General features: G+C 42.9%; 1 protein-coding gene across 5 annotated transcripts in view; it reads right to left on the bottom strand.

Annotated features, from left to right (window-relative positions):
- Positions 1–18481, bottom strand: part of nebl (nebulette) — a 219615-nt gene that overhangs the window by 131598 nt on the left and 69536 nt on the right. For 3 of the 5 annotated variants that reach the window (XM_034189279.1, XM_034189348.1, XM_034189412.1), the window contains exons 3-5: positions 17543–17614; positions 11595–11696; positions 7856–7966 (exon numbers count right to left, since the gene is read on the bottom strand). The exons of the other annotated variants lie outside the window; for them this stretch is intronic. In XM_034189279.1, the coding sequence (XP_034045170.1) occupies positions 7856–7966; positions 11595–11696; positions 17543–17614 (285 nt within the window). The remainder of the gene's footprint in view (positions 1–7855; positions 7967–11594; positions 11697–17542; positions 17615–18481) is intronic. 5 annotated transcript variants of the gene reach the window in all.

Here is an 18481-nt window from a genome sequence, read left to right as displayed (position 1 = left end):
GTGGGCAGGCTCGAAGATAGAAGACCCCTGACGAGAGAGAAGCCGCGCCCCACACGGCTTCCACCACCAACGGTCTGAAGAACACCGGAGCCGCCAAGTCCCGAGTCCCCAGGTGGCCTCTGTCTTCGGCTGTCGACCCTGGTACTGCTGGCAGAAAGCAGAGATATGATGTGTGAGTGTGAGTCCGCACACTCAGTAATCCACAGTCCAAACACAGTTAGGAGGGAGCTCCTCCACCTCCAATCACACACACTCGTGCAGCTCCTGGTCAACCACTTATCTGAGTTGGGGTGTGAGGCGAAGCCGTCACTGTCACACCAAACGCCAATCCTCCAGATAAGGAAACACTCCAGGAAAACGGCTGCAATAGAAGTGCAGGTTAAACACACACAGTGTCAGTCAGCAGAGAAATTACCTTGTTACTGGTAGTCGATTTCTCGGCGAGGAGGTGGAGATGCAGTCCGGCTTTTATGGTGGTGATGATGATGAACGAGTGACAGCTGGTGCAGGGGATGAATGACAGCTGTCACTTCTTCTAGGTCTGGCGCCCTCTCGTGCTTGGAGCCCGCACTCCAAGCAGGGCGCCCTCTGGTGGTGGTGGGCCAGCAGTACCTCCTCTTCAGCGGCCCACACAACATGGAAGTCCCAAAAAACAGTTTTATTTGTTATTATCTATCGTCCACCTGGTCGTTACTGTGAGTTTCCCTGTGAATTTTCAGACCTTTTGTCTGACTTAGTGCTTAGCTCAGACAAGATAATTATAGTGGGCGATTTTAACATCCACAGAGATGCTGAGAATGACAGCCTCAACACTGCATTTAATCTATTATTAGACTCAATTGGCTTTGCTCAAAATGTAAATGAGTCCACCCACCACTTTAATCATATCTTAGATCTTGTTCTGACTTATGGTATGGAAATTGAAGACTTAACAGTATTCCCTGAAAACTCCCTTCTGTCTGATCATTTCTTAATAACATTTACATTTACTCTGATGGACTACCCAGCAGTGGGGAATAAGTTTCATTACACTAGAAGTCTTTCAGAAAGCGCTGTAACTAGGTTTAAGGATATGATTCCTTCTTTATGTTCTCTAATGCCATATACCAACACAGTGCAGAGTAGCTACCTAAACTCTGTAAGTGAGATAGAGTATCTTGTCAATAGTTTTACATCCTCATTGAAGACAACTTTGGATGCTGTAGCTCCTCTGAAAAAGAGAGCTTTAAATCAGAAGTGCCTGACTCCGTGGTATAACTCACAAACTCGCAGCTTAAAGCAGATAACCCATAAGTTGGAGAGGAAATGGCATCTCACTAATTTAGAAGACCTTCACTTAGCCTGGAAAAAGAGTCTGTTACTCTATAAAAAAAGCCCTCCGTAAAGCTAGGACATCTTACTACTCATCACTAATTGAAGAAAATAAGAACAACCCCAGGTTTCTTTTCAGCACTGTAGCCAGGCTGACAAAGAGTCAGAGCTCTATTGAGCCGAGTATTCCTTTAACTTTAACTAGTAATGACTTCATGACTTTCTTTGCTAATAAAATTTTAACTATTAGAGAAAAAATTATTCATAACCATCCCAAAGACGTATCGTTATCTTTGGCTGCTTTCAGTGATGCCGGTATTTGGTTAGACTCTTTCTCTCCGATTGTTCTGTATAGTTAGTTGGCTATGTACCACAGGCTTTTAAGGTGGCAGTAATTAAACCATTACTTAAAAAGCCATCACTTGACCCAGCTATCTTAGCTAATTATAGGCCAATCTCCAACCTTCCTTTTCTCTCAAAAATTCTTGAAAGGGTAGTTGTTGTATGGCTGGGGGGCCTGGCTGCCTTTTTGTTTCTGTCTTTTGTTTTTCCTTGCAGGTGGCTTGCATTTGGGACTGAGTGGATGTGTTGCTGAGGTTATCAGGACCTCACCCTGATCACCTGCGGCTCGTCAGGACTCACAGCTGAGGTGCATCTATATGGATTGGAACATGGTGGCATTTAAGACTGGAGTATACAGTGTGTATTTGCCAGAGACTCAACCTTGTGACCAGACGGGTGAGATCGTCATCTCGGGAGCCATCTCATCATCAGTGGATGCAGAGAACGTCCAGGGTTTGATGCACGGTCTGTGAAAGAGGAGGGGGTGAGGTCTCACGCTCGTCAGCAGACTTCCTGAGGTACGTTAGATTTTGTGACTAACATTTATACAGTCAATAAATGTGGTGTCCCTCACACCTTTATTATATTGAGCTGTATGTTAGTCATGTATCGGCTTCCACTGCAGTGGAGTTTTGTGAACTGGATGTTCCATGCCTGCAGGTTGGGAAGCTGATTAGTAATCAAGCCAGGAAGTGTTTGCTGTTTGTACACCTTTAAGTGTTCTCTCTGTGTGTAGAGTGTGGACTCACATAATGGTTCCTTCTTTCACAGACTCGGTTTGTTGCGGCCACCTGGGGGGTGTCGGCGGGGTCCTTGGGTCCGAACAGCTTCTGGCTCCGGACCGTTAGCGCTGCTGGGAGCGCACCACGCCAGACCGCACTTTCTTTTGTTATTTTTTGTATCACTGTTATGTATTAAATTCAGTTAGCCTTTGTACCGTGCTCTGCTTATTTCATACTGGGTCCTTCAAACGCTGGTTGGTTCTCCGAGCTGCGTCTGACACATAACAGTAGTCTCTGGCCAAACATCACGGACCCAGCGGTAGCAGAGACGGTAACGCGCCGGGAAGGCGGCAGCAGACGTTCAGAAGTTATCCGGATCAGTTGCGGGTGCTCTCCGCCCGGATGGTACGTGTTTGAGAACCCATTACTGAATACTGATTCGTGCTCTCTTGCAGCCATGTTCCTGTGTGTGCCTTATCCGTGGGTTGTGGTGGAGTGTGACTGGCGACGGCTTCGCGTCGCACTTCGACCGGATAAGAGGTTTGAACGGGAGCTGCAGGAGTGAGTCTGTAATGGGTGAACGCGCACGGCGGAGCTCTGTGGCACGGGTCGCGGTGCTTCCTGTGTTACAGTCGTAGCCCCGTTTCCCCGGGTAATGATAGCTACTGCGTCTGTTGTGTCAGCTCCGGTGTTATTTAGTTGAATCACATTTTTGGTTGTGTGCTGCTCACAGAAAGGCAGCATGAGTTTGTTTTCTCAGTTACCAAAGGGGGTTTTTCATTTGTAGCACTTTGGCTCCCTCTTTTGGTGACTGAGTCACATTACCGTCAAGCTCTTAAGTCGGAACAGGTGTGTTCCATTTGTTGGAGCTTGACGGTATAAATCCCTTATTTGTTTTGTGTTAGTTCATTTTGTGTGGGTGTTTTTTGAGTTGGTGTTTGTGTGGGATTTTATTTTTTGTTTTTCACTATTTAGTGTCTGGGGTCGTGACCCTGCAGTTCTGCCAAAAAAAAAAAAAAAAAAAAAAAAAAAGGACGGACCCAAGCAACCTTATGTCAGTCTGTTAGTCTTTCTTTTTATTTATTTTTTTTCAGTTTCACCTCCCAGGGTTTGATGGGACGGTCCCCTGGGGGGTCGTGGGGGGGGTATTTGGGTTGTTGTTTTTTCTTTCTTTTTTTTTTGTTTTGTTTTTTGTTATGCCCTCTCTTCTCCTCTGACTCCAGCCGTGTGAGCCGTAGTGTCGGCGTTGCTGGAGTGGTGCAGTTAGGTTATGCTGGGCGTTTCCCAGGTAACCTCTGCACCCGGGAGGGGAGGGGGGGGTTTGGGGTATTTTCTTTTTGTTCCCTCTCTTCTCCTCTGGCTCCAGCCGTGTGAGCTGTAGTGTCGGCGTTGCTGGAGTGGTGCAGTGTGGTTATGCTGGGCGTTTCCCAGGTAACCACTGCACCTGGGGGGGGGGTGTTTTCCCCCCAGTTTCCGCCCTCAGGGTTTGACTGTGGTGTCCTCTGGGGGGGAAAGGGCTGTGGATCCATCTAGCCATAGACGACCAGGGCTGGGTCCGTTGGTCATGAGGGGAGGCGTCTCCTGGGGTTGACGAGTGGTCCTCTGGGAGGCGCTGGGAGTCCCCGTGGGTGACGTTGGATCCCAGAGGGACCTCGGCTGTGGTTATTACTCCTGGAGCTGGCGGGAAGTCCTCTGGGGGGTGTTGGTCCCTACATGTCGTTTGTGGGGGGGGGGGGGGGGGGTGTTTTAGCGCTTTTATTTGTACGCTTAAGTTTGGGGTTTTTCTTTTCTCCTCATCCCGGGGTTTGATAGGACGGTCCCCTGGGGAGGGGGGAGTGGTTTGGTTGTTTGTGTTTGTCTTTTTTGTTTTATGACTAATGACCGCACATGGTTGGATAAAGGCTGACCGCACAGGTTTAAGAACTCCTGGCCACACCTGTGCTAAGTGACTGACTGAAACAAAGGCAAGGATGCAGCCAGAGGAGAGGACATCAACCATTCTGTTGGAAGACGAATGCAGATGCGGTTTCCAGCCATGGTCCCTGGAGGGGGGTGTTTCTCCTGGGCCAGGTTTGTGTGGTCGCCGGGAGGCTTCCCGTGAGGGTGGGGTACTGTTGTATGGCTGGGGGGCCTGGCTGCCTTTTTGTTTCTGTCTTTTGTTTTTCCTTCCAGGTGGCTTGCATTTGGGACTGAGTGGCTGTGTTGCTGAGGTTATCAGGACCTCACCCTGATCACCTGCGGCTCGTCAGGACTCACAGCTGAGGTGCATCTATATGGATTGGAACATGGTGGCATTTAAGACTGGAGTATACAGTGTGTATTTGCCAGAGACTCGACCTTGTGACCAGACGGGTGAGATCGTCGTCTCGGGAGCCATCTCATCATCAGTGGATGCAGAGAACGTCCAGGGTTTGATGCACGGTCTGTGAAAGAGGAGGGGGTGAGGTCTCACGCTCGTCAGCACACTTCCTGAGGTACGTTAGATTTTGTGACTAACATTTATACAGTCAGTAAATGTGGTGTCCCTCACACCTTTATTATATTGAGCTGTATGTTAGTCATGTATCGGCTTCCACTGCAGTGGAGTTTTGTGAACTGGATGTTCCATGCCTGCAGGTTGGGAAGCTGATTAGTAATCAAGCCAGGAAGTGTTTGCTGTTTGTACACCTTTAAGTGTTCTCTCTGTGTGTAGAGTGTGGACTCACATAATGGTTCCTTCTTTCACAGACTCGGTTTGTTGCGGCCACCTGGGGGGTGTCGGCGGGGTCCTTGGGTCCGAACAGCTTCTGGCTCCGGACCGTTAGCGCTGCTGGGAGCGCACCACGCCAGACCGCACTTTCTTTTGTTATTTTTTGTATCACTGTTATGTATTAAATTCAGTTAGCCTTTGTACCGTGCTCTGCTTATTTCATACTGGGTCCTTCAAACGCTGGTCGGTTCTCCGAGCTGCGTCCGACACATAACAGTAGTTGTAAAACAGCTAACTGATCATCTGCAGAGGAATGGTCTATTTGAAGAGTTTCAGTCAGGTTTTAGAATTCATCATAGTACAGAAACAGCATTAGTGAAGGTTACAAATGATCTTCTTATGGCCTCAGACAGTGGACTCATCTCTGTGCTTGTTCTGTTAGACCTCAGTGCTGCTTTTGATACTGTTGACCATAAAAATTTATTACAGAGATTAGAGCATGCCATAGGTATTAAAGGCACTGCGCTGCGGTGGTTTGAATCATATTTATCTAATAGATTACAATTTGTTCATGTAAATGGGGAATCTTCTTCACAGACTAAGGTTAATTATGGAGTTCCACAAGGTTCTGTGCTAGGACCAATTTTATTCACTTTATACATGCTTCCCTTAGGCAGTATTATTAGACGGCATTGCTTAAATTTTCATTGTTACGCAGATGATACCCAGCTTTATCTATCCATGAAGCCAGATGACACACACCAATTAGCTAAACTGCAGGATTGTCTTACAGACATAAAGACATGGATGACCTCTAATTTCCTGCTTTTAAACTCAGATAAAACTGAAGTTATTGTACTTGGCCCCACAAATCTTAGAAACATGGTGTCTAACCAGATCCTTACTCTGGATGGCATTACCCTGACCTCTAGTAATACTGTGAGAAATCTTGGAGTCATTTTTGATCAGGATATGTCATTCAAAGCGCATATTAAACAAATATGTAGGACTGCTTTTTTGCATTTACGCAATATCTCTAAAATTAGAAAGGTCTTGTCTCAGAGTGATGCTGAAAAACTAATTCATGCATTTATTTCCTCTAGGCTGGACTATTGTAATTCATTATTATCAGGTTGTCCTAAAAGTTCCCCGAAAAGCCTTCAGTTAATTCAAAATGCTGCAGCTAGAGTTCTGACAGGGACTAGAAGGAGAGAGCATATCTCACCCATATTGGCCTGTCTTCATTGGCTTCCTGTTAATTCTAGAATAGAATTTAAAATTCTTCTTCTTACTTATAAGGTTTTGAATAATCAGGTCCCATCTTATCTTAGGGACCTCATAGTACCATATCACCCCAATAGAGCGCTTCGCTCTCAGACTGCAGGCTTACTTATAGTTCCTAGGGTTTGTAAGAGTAGAATGGGAGGCAGAGCCTTCAGCTTTCAGGCTCCTCTCCTGTGGAACCAGTTCCCAATTCAGATCAGGGAGACAGACACCCTCTCTACTTTTAAGATTAGGCTTAAAACTTTCCTTTTTGCTAAAGCTTATAGTTAGGGCTGGATCAGGTGACCCTGAACCATCCCTTAGTTATGCTGCTATAGACTTAGACCGCTGGGGGGTTCCCATGATGCACTGAGTGTTTCTTTCTCTTTTTGCTCTGTATGCACCACTCTGCATTTAATTATTAGTGATTGATCTCTGCTCCCCTCCACAGCATGTCCTTTTCCTGGTTCTCTCCCTCAGCCTCAACCAGTCCCAGCAGAAGACTGCCCCTCCCTGAGCCTGGTTCTGCTGGAGGTTTCTTCCTGTTAAAAGGGAGTTTTTCCTTCCCACTGTCGCCAAGTGCTTGCTTACAGGGGGTCGTTTTGACCGTTGGGGTTTTTACATAATTATTGTATGGCCTTGCCTTACAATATAAAGCACCTTGGGGCAACTGTTTGTTGTGATTTGGCGCTATATAAATAAAATTGATTGATTGATTGATTGCGTCATGCAACCCAGTCCAGTCGAAGATTCAAGCTTCTCTACTATGGAAACCACCTGGACAACAGAGAGCCTACACAGAAACATTTCCAAGTCACTGAATATGTCTTGAACTTTATTTACATCAGTTATGAAGAAATACAAACAGTATGACACTCTGTGGTAAATCTGTGTGGAGGAGACAGTTCTCAAAAACTAAGTGACTGTGCAAGAAGGAGAGCAGTGAGGAAAGCCACCAAGACACCCAGACAACCCAGGAGAAGTTACAGGCTTCTGTGGCTGTGACTGGAGAAATTGTGCACAGTGCATGTTTTGCATTTTGTATCCCCAGTTATACAGCGTCAGGATGAAGTGGCACAGAGGAGGGTTTTATTAAAAAGAAGACCTGAAACTTCAGCTACAATCTGCCAGAAGGTATATCTGAGATGCAAGCCTAGATGTAATGTTTTGGTGAAATAAAATCCTCCTCTGTCCCACTTCATTATGAAGTTGTATCATCTTGGCTTTTATATTTTTAATTAATTTACATCATTGTACAGATTTACTTTCAGTTTTTTTATATTGAGAAGCCTGATCTACTTTTTGTATTTGTAATGCCATAAACAAATTAAAATGCATGAAATACCAAGGGACTGAATACTTTTGCAAGCCACTGTATTTTTCACACTAAATTGAACGTCATCAGCAGTTTGATGTTTTGTGTCAACATCATAAATAATAAATAAATATTTCATCTGCCCAGAGGAAGATGACCATCAGGAAAAGCAGAGTGGGAGGAGGCGTGGTGTTGTCAAAGGTGTGAATCTACCTCACTCTGTATGTGAGAAGCCTCTCTGGCGTGTTGTGTCTCTGGAGTCTCTGGTAGGACGGAGTACAGGGACACGGATGCCTCCTTCTTTCCGTCCTCTTTATACTTGGACTGAAAAGTGAAACATTTCAGACAAAAGTTCAGAATATCAGTGTGTAGGATCACAGCCCAACTATAGGCCAACCAAGGAATTTACTTATTTTATAGAAAAATGTACCTGCATGCACCTTCATCAACTCTTAAACATCACCCTGTGCTCCCCCATCTTCTTAAAATAAATATTCATGACAGCCATTTAGATCCTTTTTGCAAAATCGACCACCATCTGCCCTTCCATGTTCTTCTCCTTGATTTCATACCTACAGTGGTGCAAAAAGTATTTAGTCGGCCCCTAATAGTGCAAGTTCTCCTACTTAGAAAGATGAGAGAGGTCTGTAATTTTCAACATAGGTACACTTCAACTGTGAGAGACAAAATAAGTAAACAAATCCAGGAAATCACGTTGTAGGATTTTTAAAGAATCTATTTGTAAATTATGGTGGAAAATAAGTATTTGGTCAATAACAAAAGTTCAACTCAATACTTTGTAACATAATCTTTGTTGGCAATGACAGAGGTCAAACATCCTCACCAGGTTTGCACATACACTGTAGTTGGTATTTTGGTCCATTCCTCCATGCAGGTCTCCTCTAGAGCAGTGATGTTTTGGGGCTGTCGCTGGGCAACATGGACTTTCAACTCCCTCAACAAATTTTCTATGGGGTTGAGGTCTGGAGACTGGCTTGGCTACTCCAGGACCTTGAAATGCTTTTTATGGAGCCACTCCATCATTGCCTGCACGATGCGTTTGGGATCATTGTCATGCTGGAAGACCCAGTCACGTTGCATCTTCAATGCTCTCACTGATGGAAGGAGGTTTTGGCTTAAAATCTCACGATACATGGCCACGTTCATTCTTCCCTTAACACGGATCAGTCGTCCTGTCCCCTTTGCAGAAAAACAACCCCAAAGCATAATGTTTCCACCCCCATGCTTCACAGTAGATATGGTGTTCTTGGAATGCAACTCAGCATTCTTCTTCCACCAAACACGAGTTTTTACCAAAATGTTCTATTTTGGTTTCATCTGACCACATGATATTCTCCCAATCCTCTTCTGCATCATCCATATCAATTTCAATTCAATTTATTAATTTATATAGCGCCGAATCACAACAAAGTCGCCCCAAGGCGCTTCACATAATTCACAACACAAATTAATCTAAAATCAAAATTAAAAGCAAGAAAAGCACAGTTAAAAGATAAAACACAGTAGAATAAAAAGAAATTACAAAGCAAACACAAACAGATTAAAAAAATTAATGATAAGACAGTCTAAAAAAGTGGGTCTTCAGTCTTGATTTAAAAATCTCCACCGTGTCAGACTGCCGAATAACAGCAGGTAGATCATTCCAAAGAGCCGGACCACGGTAGGAGAAGGCTCTATACCCCACAGACTTTTTGTTCATCCTCGGAACACACAGAAGCCCTGCGCCCTGCGAACGCAAAGGCCTCGCGGGTACGTAGGGCTTACCAAGTCCGCCAAGTAGGAAGGCGCCAGTCCATGAACAATTTTATAAACCAACAATAAAACTTTAAAATCCAATCTGGCAGAAACCGGTAGCCAATGAAGGGATGCCAGAATGGGAGTAATATGGTCAAACCTTCTACTTTGTGTCAAAATTCTGGCAGCAACATTCTGCACCAACTGAAGTCCTCGAATGCTAGACTGCGGCAAACCAGAAAATAAAGCATTACAATAATCCAATCTAGAAGAGACAAATGCGTGAATCAGAGTCTCAGCATCGGCCATAGACAGGATGGGGCGAATCTTTGCTATATTTCTCAGATGAAAGAAAGCAGTCCTCGTAATGTCCCTAATGTGGAGGTCAAAGGACAACGTAGGATCAAAGATTACCCCAAGGTTCCTCACTTTGTCAGTATGATGTATAACACATGAACCTAGGCTAAGCGCCAGCTGATCAAATTGGTGCAGATGTCTTGCTGGGCCAAGAACCATCATTTCAGTCTTATCAGAGCTCAAAAGTAGAAAGCTGCTAGACATCCAACTTCTCACTGCTGCAAGACAGTCCTGTAAAGATTTTATGTGGACAGGATTTCCAGCAGCTATCGGCATATACAACTGAGTATCATCAGCATAACACATATGCTCTCTGGCAAACTGCAGATGGGCCTGGACATGTACTGTCTTAAGCAGGGAGACACGCCTGGCACTGCAGGATTTGAGTCCCTCTCTGTGCAGTGTGTAGCCTTTGTTTCTTTGTTCCCAGCTTCCGCAGGTCATTCATCAGGTCCCTCTGTGTAGTTCTGGGATTTTTGTTCACCGTTCTCATGATCATTTTGACCCCACGGGATGACATCTTGCGTGGAGCCCCAGATCAAGGGAGATTATCAATGGTCTTGTATGTCTTCCATTTTCTTACAATTACTCCCATAGTTGATTTATTCACACCAACCTGCTTGACTATTGTAGATTCACTCTTCCCAGCCTGGTGCACATCTACAATTTTCTTCCTGGTGTCTTTCGACAGCTCTTTGGTCTTGGCCATGGTTGAGTTTGGAGTTTGACTGTTTGAGGCTGTGGACAGGTGTCTTTTATACAGATAACGAGTTCCAACAGATGCCATTAATACAGGTAACAGGTGGAGGAGGACAGAAGAGCTTCTTAAAGAAGTTACAGGTCTGTGAGAGCCAGAAATCTTGCTTGTTTGTGGGTGATCAAATATTTATTTTCCACCATAATTTACAAATAAATTCTTTAAAAATACTACAATGTGATTTTCTGTATTTTTTTTTCTCATTTTGTCTCTCATAGTTGAAGTGTACCTATGATGAAAATTACAGACCTCTCTCATCTTTCTACGCAGCAGAACTTGCACAATCAGGGGCTGACTAAATACTTTACCCCACTGTACCTGTTACTTCCTCATCACCTCTGTTCCCTTCACCAAGACACTCCTCTATTCACCTCTATTTCATGCTTGGGTTCACTCTCTACCACCTCATCTAACTCACTCCACAAATCTTCTTTGGCCTTTATCTCACAACCTACCTGTGGGACATATGCACTGATGACATTCATCATCACCCCTTCAACTTTGGCACATTAGCTAGCTCTGTCATGCAGTCAGATTCTATTAAATTCTGCAGTGCTGAAGTCTGACTCTTGCAGAAATTGATTTGTATGTTTTGAAGTCAGTTATAAACACAACTGTGTCATACATATGTCCTGAAAGTAAATTTTATCTCATTATCTGAATAGAAACTACGGTGGTGGCCAAGCGGTGCTTGTTTACAGTGCAGAAGGGTCCTGGTTCCAGATCCACCTTGGATTTACTGTGGCAAACTCAACTGAAACAAGGGAGAAGCTGAAGGGACTTACTGTGTCAGCAAACACACACACAAACAGCAACACAGTGGCTCGCCCCTCACAACCAGAAGATTTTGGGTTTGATTCTCCACCAAAACCCAGTTTCTTTATGCCTCGAGTGTTAGGATGGTTAACCGCAGAAGACTAATTTCCTCTGGAGGATCCATAAAGTCTCTATATTAATTTTTACAGCTTCTTCCTGTTGGTATTTTCGGCCCACAGCTGGACTTATGAAAAACATTTGTGCGACTGCAGGGTGACTCTGAAGAGATTAAACCTGGTGGATGGAAGCCCGTTAGTGTGTGCACACCTCAGATATAACGGCGCTGATGTTCTTGGCGTGGACAAGTTCGGCTCCAGGAACAAACCGACTCTGACCCTTCATCTTTTCAAAGTCCTCCTTATACTTGACCTGCAGGGAGGAGGAACAGAATAGAACTGAGAATCGAATAATTAGAATAATAGAATTGTTCTATTTTACCTTCCAAAGTCCTCCTTATATTTCGCCTGCAGGAAGGAGGAGACGTGGGCACATTGTGCATCTTTTTTACTGCATGTGCGCTGAACTCATGTTACACTTTTGCTGCATCGCTGAGAGGAATATTGTGTTTATTTATAGAAACACAAAAGGAAAATACATGACCAAAAAAAACAAAAACAAAACAACCAAAACAACCAGCATGTGTCTGGAAGGGCACTAATTAGAGTGCATGTATCTCAGCGACATCGCAAAATGTCAAAATGTCTTCCCAAAGTCAATAATAAGAGGCCCTGTGAAATGTTTACACCAAAATTAAAAACTGCTGGCTTCTATTACAGTTAGCCTGTATACTCGTATATATTTTGGAATAGATTCTTCCTAAAAAAAAATACCACACCATTGGCCACAGTGTTAATCATATAGTTTTAAGTTATCTCGATATGCTAAACTAAAAAAAAAAAAAAAAAAAAACATTCAAATGACTTGATTTCACCTTTATTTAAAGAAGTGACACAATTTTATGTTTTCTATTTCAGGTTAGCATTCTCAAAAGCAAAACAGCCAGTTTTACAGGACTTTTTTTGTTTCATTCATCATTATTTTGTTTACTATTATTATTGATTGATTGACTGTTATTTAATTAACTAATTAATTTGTATTTCATTTAAATTTTTTGTGTCTTGGGCTTGCTTTAAAATTTAACCTATAACAGATCCATTCTAATTTTTCCACCATGTGTCCATTCTGCAAATAAAGATTTGAGTTAGCGGATGTTAGCATGCACACTAACGCTGCAAAATGTCCTGTAAATGACTATAGAGGTGTTATCAGGTTATAAAAACAGCATTTTCAGTTTTAGAAGTGTTTATTTCTTGCTAGCTTTTGCATAATATATGACAAAGAGGATATATTTACACACAAACGAAACAGAGCTTTGCAGCTAGCTAAAAGCCTGTGACATCACCATGCTAACATCCACAAAATGTCTTGTAAATGAGTTCAATGGTGTTACTAGGTTCCAAAAACAGCATTTTCAGTTTTAGAAGTATTTATTTATCGTTAGCTTTTATATTATATATGAGAAACCTATATAAACACACAAAACAAAGCAATTTCAGAGAGAGCAGTCACTGACGTCACAGTGCAGCTCTACTCTGATTGGCTGTCACACCCACCACTCAAAAAAAAAAACTGAACAGATTGAAACAGAATGTGACATTTTAACCTTTTAAAAAAGGTCAAGGGCATGGTCTGCCTTTGTCCTTCCCTTTTTTAACCTCTTGTGTGTAGTTTGTCTGTTTTCCCTCAAGGTGGCGTGCTGCAGAGCCGAGGAGCACCTGCAGCTCATCTTCTCCTCGCAGTTGATTCGCATGAGTGGTTGATTAGGAGCCGGCTACTTAAACCCCGTCTCTGAGCTCAGTCTTTGCCAGAGTCTTTGTTCCGTGACCCTGACTGGCCGGATTCAGCTCTTCCATGAGCCTTCCATGATGAATCCGTGTCCTTGACCATGCCAGATTCTACACGTTGTCATTCCTGCCGCTTCCATGCACTCTCATGTCTGAGCTTCCCGTAGCTCATCTCCAGGTAACCTGTCCATCCCTAATTCCTGTATTAGAGCTTGTTGGTCCTTTTGTGTTTCCAGACACTTTCCTGCGCAGCTCCCACGCTGCTCTCTGCACGGCATCACTTTGGAACTCATCTGCTCTCTGCCTCTGAAGCGTACAGCTCTGCCCACGTTCAGTTAAGTTCCTGCATGTCTGTGAGATCCTGTTCTCACGCTGCTCCTGTTTGTAACTGTGCATGACTAAGAACTGTATCCAAGAACTGTTTCCAAGAACTAATTCCAAGAACTTGTATGAGCTCTGATGCAGAACAGCTAAGAACTTTCCAAGTCATTTCTAAAGTCAAGTCCTGCTTAACTGGAACTGTGTCACAAGACGTACAACACCTGACCTCTGACCTCTGAAGATAATTCATGAACTGTGAACAATTCCTGAACAGAGAACCTTATTTCCTAGACAGTGAACTTTATTCCTGGACCTGAAAACATTCCTGTTTAAGCCTTCAGTGAACTGTTTGTTGGTTAAGGCTTCCAATGTCACGAGTGCAGTCACTCACCTGTGTTATAATCCATCCTCCTAGTTCCTCATCCTCGGCCTTCTGCGTCCCACCTGGTCCCGGTTCCAGCTCCATATACTCCAGCACTCCAGCTCGTTCTCAGACTCCCAAATCTGTCCCTGTGTGCACTGCAGCTCCTGAACTTCCACCACTATATGTGGACCTGGTCTCGGCTCAGCAGGCTTCCTCCAGCTCAGCACAGTACTTTAAGTTACTTAGTGTTGTAAATAAAGTTCTTTCCGTTCACAACCTGTTGTGGTTCTTGCTCCCAGCGTTTGAATCCAGCACCATGTAACAGTCCGGTTCCATCCGGACCTCTAACCACTACACAAGGTTAGCCATCTCTGAACTTGTCCAAGGTCTGTGTCCCAAAAATGTTCCCTGTGAATTTGAAGACCGTGGCAGTAAGAAGACTGGACTTATGCTGAGCACAGATGGGCGGACAGACGGACGCAAAGTCTTCGCAGTACCTGATGGCCACATTTGATGGACTCGGATAATAAAAATCTCCTTCAAATTTCCTGTTTCAGTATTCCTGTTTTTGTTGTTGTTGTTTTTTTGCACATCCAAATAAATCAGTTTCATTTCCAGACTAGACATAAATTTTTCACAAAGGTTGATTAAAATCAGTTCAGTAATTTCTGAGTAATTCTGCTGAAACACAAACAGACACAGAAAAACAAACAAACATAACCTACTCAGCAGATGTTGTTTATCTCGCAAATAAAAATGCTTTGGACTCTAATCGGTGACGCTTTGCAGCGTTGCCATCGGTAACCATCCCTTCACTACAGCCTCTGTAATAACATACAGTCAAAGATGACCTTTTGACCTCTGCAGCAGCAGCTCGCTGTCAGGCGCTGAATGTGGCTGAATTGGGCTCGGAGCCGTTTCGGGACATGGGAGGGCGAGTACTGATTCTTCGCTGTGAGTCAAACTTGGCAGCTCGGCTGTTTGCAACAGCAGAATGAGCATCAGCTGCAGGTGAAGCTCTTCAAACCCACTTCAGAAAACCAGCCTGTCCTCCTCCAGCTGTTAGCGCCCTGCAGCCCCATTCACCTCCCCGTGTGTGAAAACCTCAAACAGCTCCGTCCGTCACTGTGCCGGGTTCACTACGTCACACCTAAAACTCCCAGGTGCACCAATCAGTGATGCCTGTTACCATGGCAATGAAAAATGTTCCAAAATGATGTTGTAACTATCTTAAACCATAAATATTTAGACACATTATCCTGCACCAGTTCCACTGGTAGTACTGCTCATACTACCAACTGTACTTTTATTCGTACAAGTACTAGCTACACTTTGTTGGTGCAGTACAACTAGTTTCAGAATTGATTCATTTTTTTAAGCCTTTTTCTTCATAGTAATTAAAAGCTCAGAGGTCCTGCGTTGTTTTTGCCTTTTTCCACCTGCAGAATCTCGTGAAGACTGATGTTGTTCCAGTTGTGGCTGATACTGAATATTGTGGAACATAAAACATGTCCACTTCGCAACATTTCTTAATTACATAACAGTTAAGAGAACAATATATCAAGTTATTCGACTCTTGCAAACAAAGCAAGTAGAAATTACCCTGCATCGATCACATCACCAAACCTCTGGACAGCCTTTTTAAAAACTCCTATAGTCCAAAAAAACTACGGTGCATCTGGAAAGTATTCACAGCACTTCACAGAAGTGATGTAACAATTTGTATAGTTTTTTAAATTATGTCAACTTAGTTATTTCAACTTTCAACTGAGTTAATGCCACAAGACTTATCTACTTTAGCTAAAATAACTTTAGTTAAGTTGAAATAACTTAAAAAAAATCTATGCAAATTGTTACTTCACTTTTTCTCATTGAGATAGCAATTAATTTTTTCGAGTGTGAGCTCAATTTAGAACTTCGTGACAAAGGCCGTGAGTACCTTTGGACGTGTGATTTCTTAGTTTTTTATTTTTAAGAAATCTACAAAAATCTAAAAAAAAAGTTCACATTGTCATTATGGGGTATTGTGTGTAGAATTTTGAGGAAAAAATAATTGAATACATTTTGGAATAAGGCTGTAACATAACAAAATGTGGAAGACTTTCTGGATGCAATTATCTGACTTTAAAATATAGTGAATTACTGGAAGACTCATGGCAAATAACTGTGTTACATTACACTTTGTGACTTTTGTTCATAAATACTTCATAAGTACTTCATAAACCACTGTCACAGACTGAATGGTCCCCCCTAAAAATCAATCCACCCTGCTTTCATTGTGCATGTGTCATTAGCCGTGGTTCACCGATTATCGCCTTGTTTCTGCTTCAAACTGCCTCCAGTCATCATCTGTCTCAGCGACAGATATCTGAAGCTTTTGTACAACAATCATTTCCACATAAATTCAGCATTATTTCATCATAAAAGACGGAGGAAGCGATCAGAGCGCCTCAGCTACATGAGCTGATGCGTTCACTACGTCTCCGTCATTTCAAAGTATCACTAATTATCACCTCGTCTCTGCTTAAAACGGCCTCATTTCTGCTTAAAACTGACTTTAGAATGATTTAAGAGGTTTTACCTTGTTATCTGATGGTTAATAATCCATTTGATCACTTTAGGTGAAGAGACTCATATTATGTGGGGGCGCAAGTTAAAAGGGCGATCCAAGGCTCGACTGAACCCAGCCTAAAATAACTAGAAGCAGTTCCAAAGAAACAAGTTTATTAATCCCCCTGTCATGCTGTACATAAACGTCAAAATAAAATACATCTGGTGGTGGCTAAACAGGCGGCGCGCTCTCTCTGCGCCTGGACTGACTGGAGCCCGAACGTTCAGGACTCAGGATCCCTGCCGACACCCCCCCCCAGGTGGCCTTTCCCGGACTATACTCTGTGAGGAGGAAACAAAGGTGATATCCTTCAATATAAATATCAGAAACTATTAGAGGCTTACTTATCAGCAACACGTTCAGTTTGATCTCAGCGTTATTTAAAAGAACAGCTGCTCGCAGCCGGTGGAGGATTATCACTCCGCACGCCACCGCCGCGAGAAGCAAACAAGACACTGACTTTTAGTATTTAAATTTAGCTATGCACAATTGCCATATTATTTTCATAGATAAACATTCAAAGAAAGTCACCTCTGACGTGTGCTGACAGCATTTGCCTCTCACCCTCGTCCTCCTTCACAGACGTACGGTCAGGCTCTGGAGCGACCCTCAGCGTCCCCAAACGGTCGACACAACGTTGTTTTGAGCTGTGAAAAGCAGCCAGCACTCATCACCGCTGGCTTAAATGCAGCTCCTCATTTCTCTATTGACACCAGCTGAAAGTCCTTACTCTGCACGTGAACGCCACAGGTGCAGCAAATCCTTGTATCAGAGGTGAGAGACTCTTCTGCAGCACAATTTACCCAGAGAACAGTCCCAAACCACCTGGAAAGGAAAACAAACACACAAACACCAACACAATATCCAACCACGCCCCCCAACACACAACAACTCAGTCTCAGACAAGCTGCTGAGCTCCGAAATGACGCATGCACAGTGGAGGCAGGGCGGACCAATTTTTAGGGGGGGGGGGGGGGAGCATTTGGCCTGCGACATTGGGTCTAGTTCTACAAATGGATGTAGAATTTTTTTTTTTTTTTTTTTTGACAACCAGAACTTCATCAAGTCAACTTACGTCACTGGAGAGCAAACTGCATCTCCTGTTGAACGAAGGGTCCGGCAACGGCAGCTTTACATTTGAGGGTGCCTGAAAACACACAAAAATAGTAAAATCAGAAATAAGTGGTGTTTGTGATCACGATTAATTTATTTATATGTAATAACTGGTAAGACTTTGGAATACAAATATAATAATTAATGTTAGTTAAAGCAATGTTAAGAATTTAACAGTTAATTAAGGGTTTTAACTAGTGTGTTTATATATCATTTATTAATGGTCTTCAGTATCTTTATAAATAATTAAATATTTTATAAATAAATGAATACCTTAATTAACAGAAACTCCACCATTAAAGGATTATTAAATACAATTACAACTTAATTCATTGTTAGAAAATACTTGCTATCTAATAACTTTGCACACAAAACTGACAACTTTCTGTATTCTTTTACTGACTTCAGAGCAAACAAAGCGATCTTTTAAACAACACGGGTCACTAAATAAAAGGATAAATATAACAATAGAAATATAAATAGCAGCATATACAGTAGTGTTCAGAATAATAGTAGTGCTATGTGACTAAAAAGATTAATCCAGGTTTTGAGTATATTTCTTATTGTTACCTGGGAAACAACGTACCAGTAGATTCAGTAGATTCTCACAAATCCAACAAGACCAAGCATTCATGATATGCACACTCTTAAGGCTATGAAATTGGGCTATTAGTAAAAAAAAAAAGTAGAAAAGGGGGTGTTCACAATAATAGTAGCATCTGCTGTTGACGCTACAAACTCAAAACTACTATGTTCAAACTGCTTTTTTAGCAATCCTGTGAATCACTAAACTAGTATTTAGTTGTATAACCACAGTTTTTCATGATTTCTTCACATCTGCGAGGCATTAATTTTGTTGGTTTGGAACCAAGATTTTGCTGGTTTACTAGTGTGCTTGGGG

Source organism: Thalassophryne amazonica, chromosome 1, assembly GCF_902500255.1.
Source record: "Thalassophryne amazonica chromosome 1, fThaAma1.1, whole genome shotgun sequence".
NCBI lineage: Eukaryota > Metazoa > Chordata > Actinopteri > Batrachoidiformes > Batrachoididae > Thalassophryne > Thalassophryne amazonica.
This window is presented reverse-complemented; position numbering and strand designations above follow the sequence as displayed.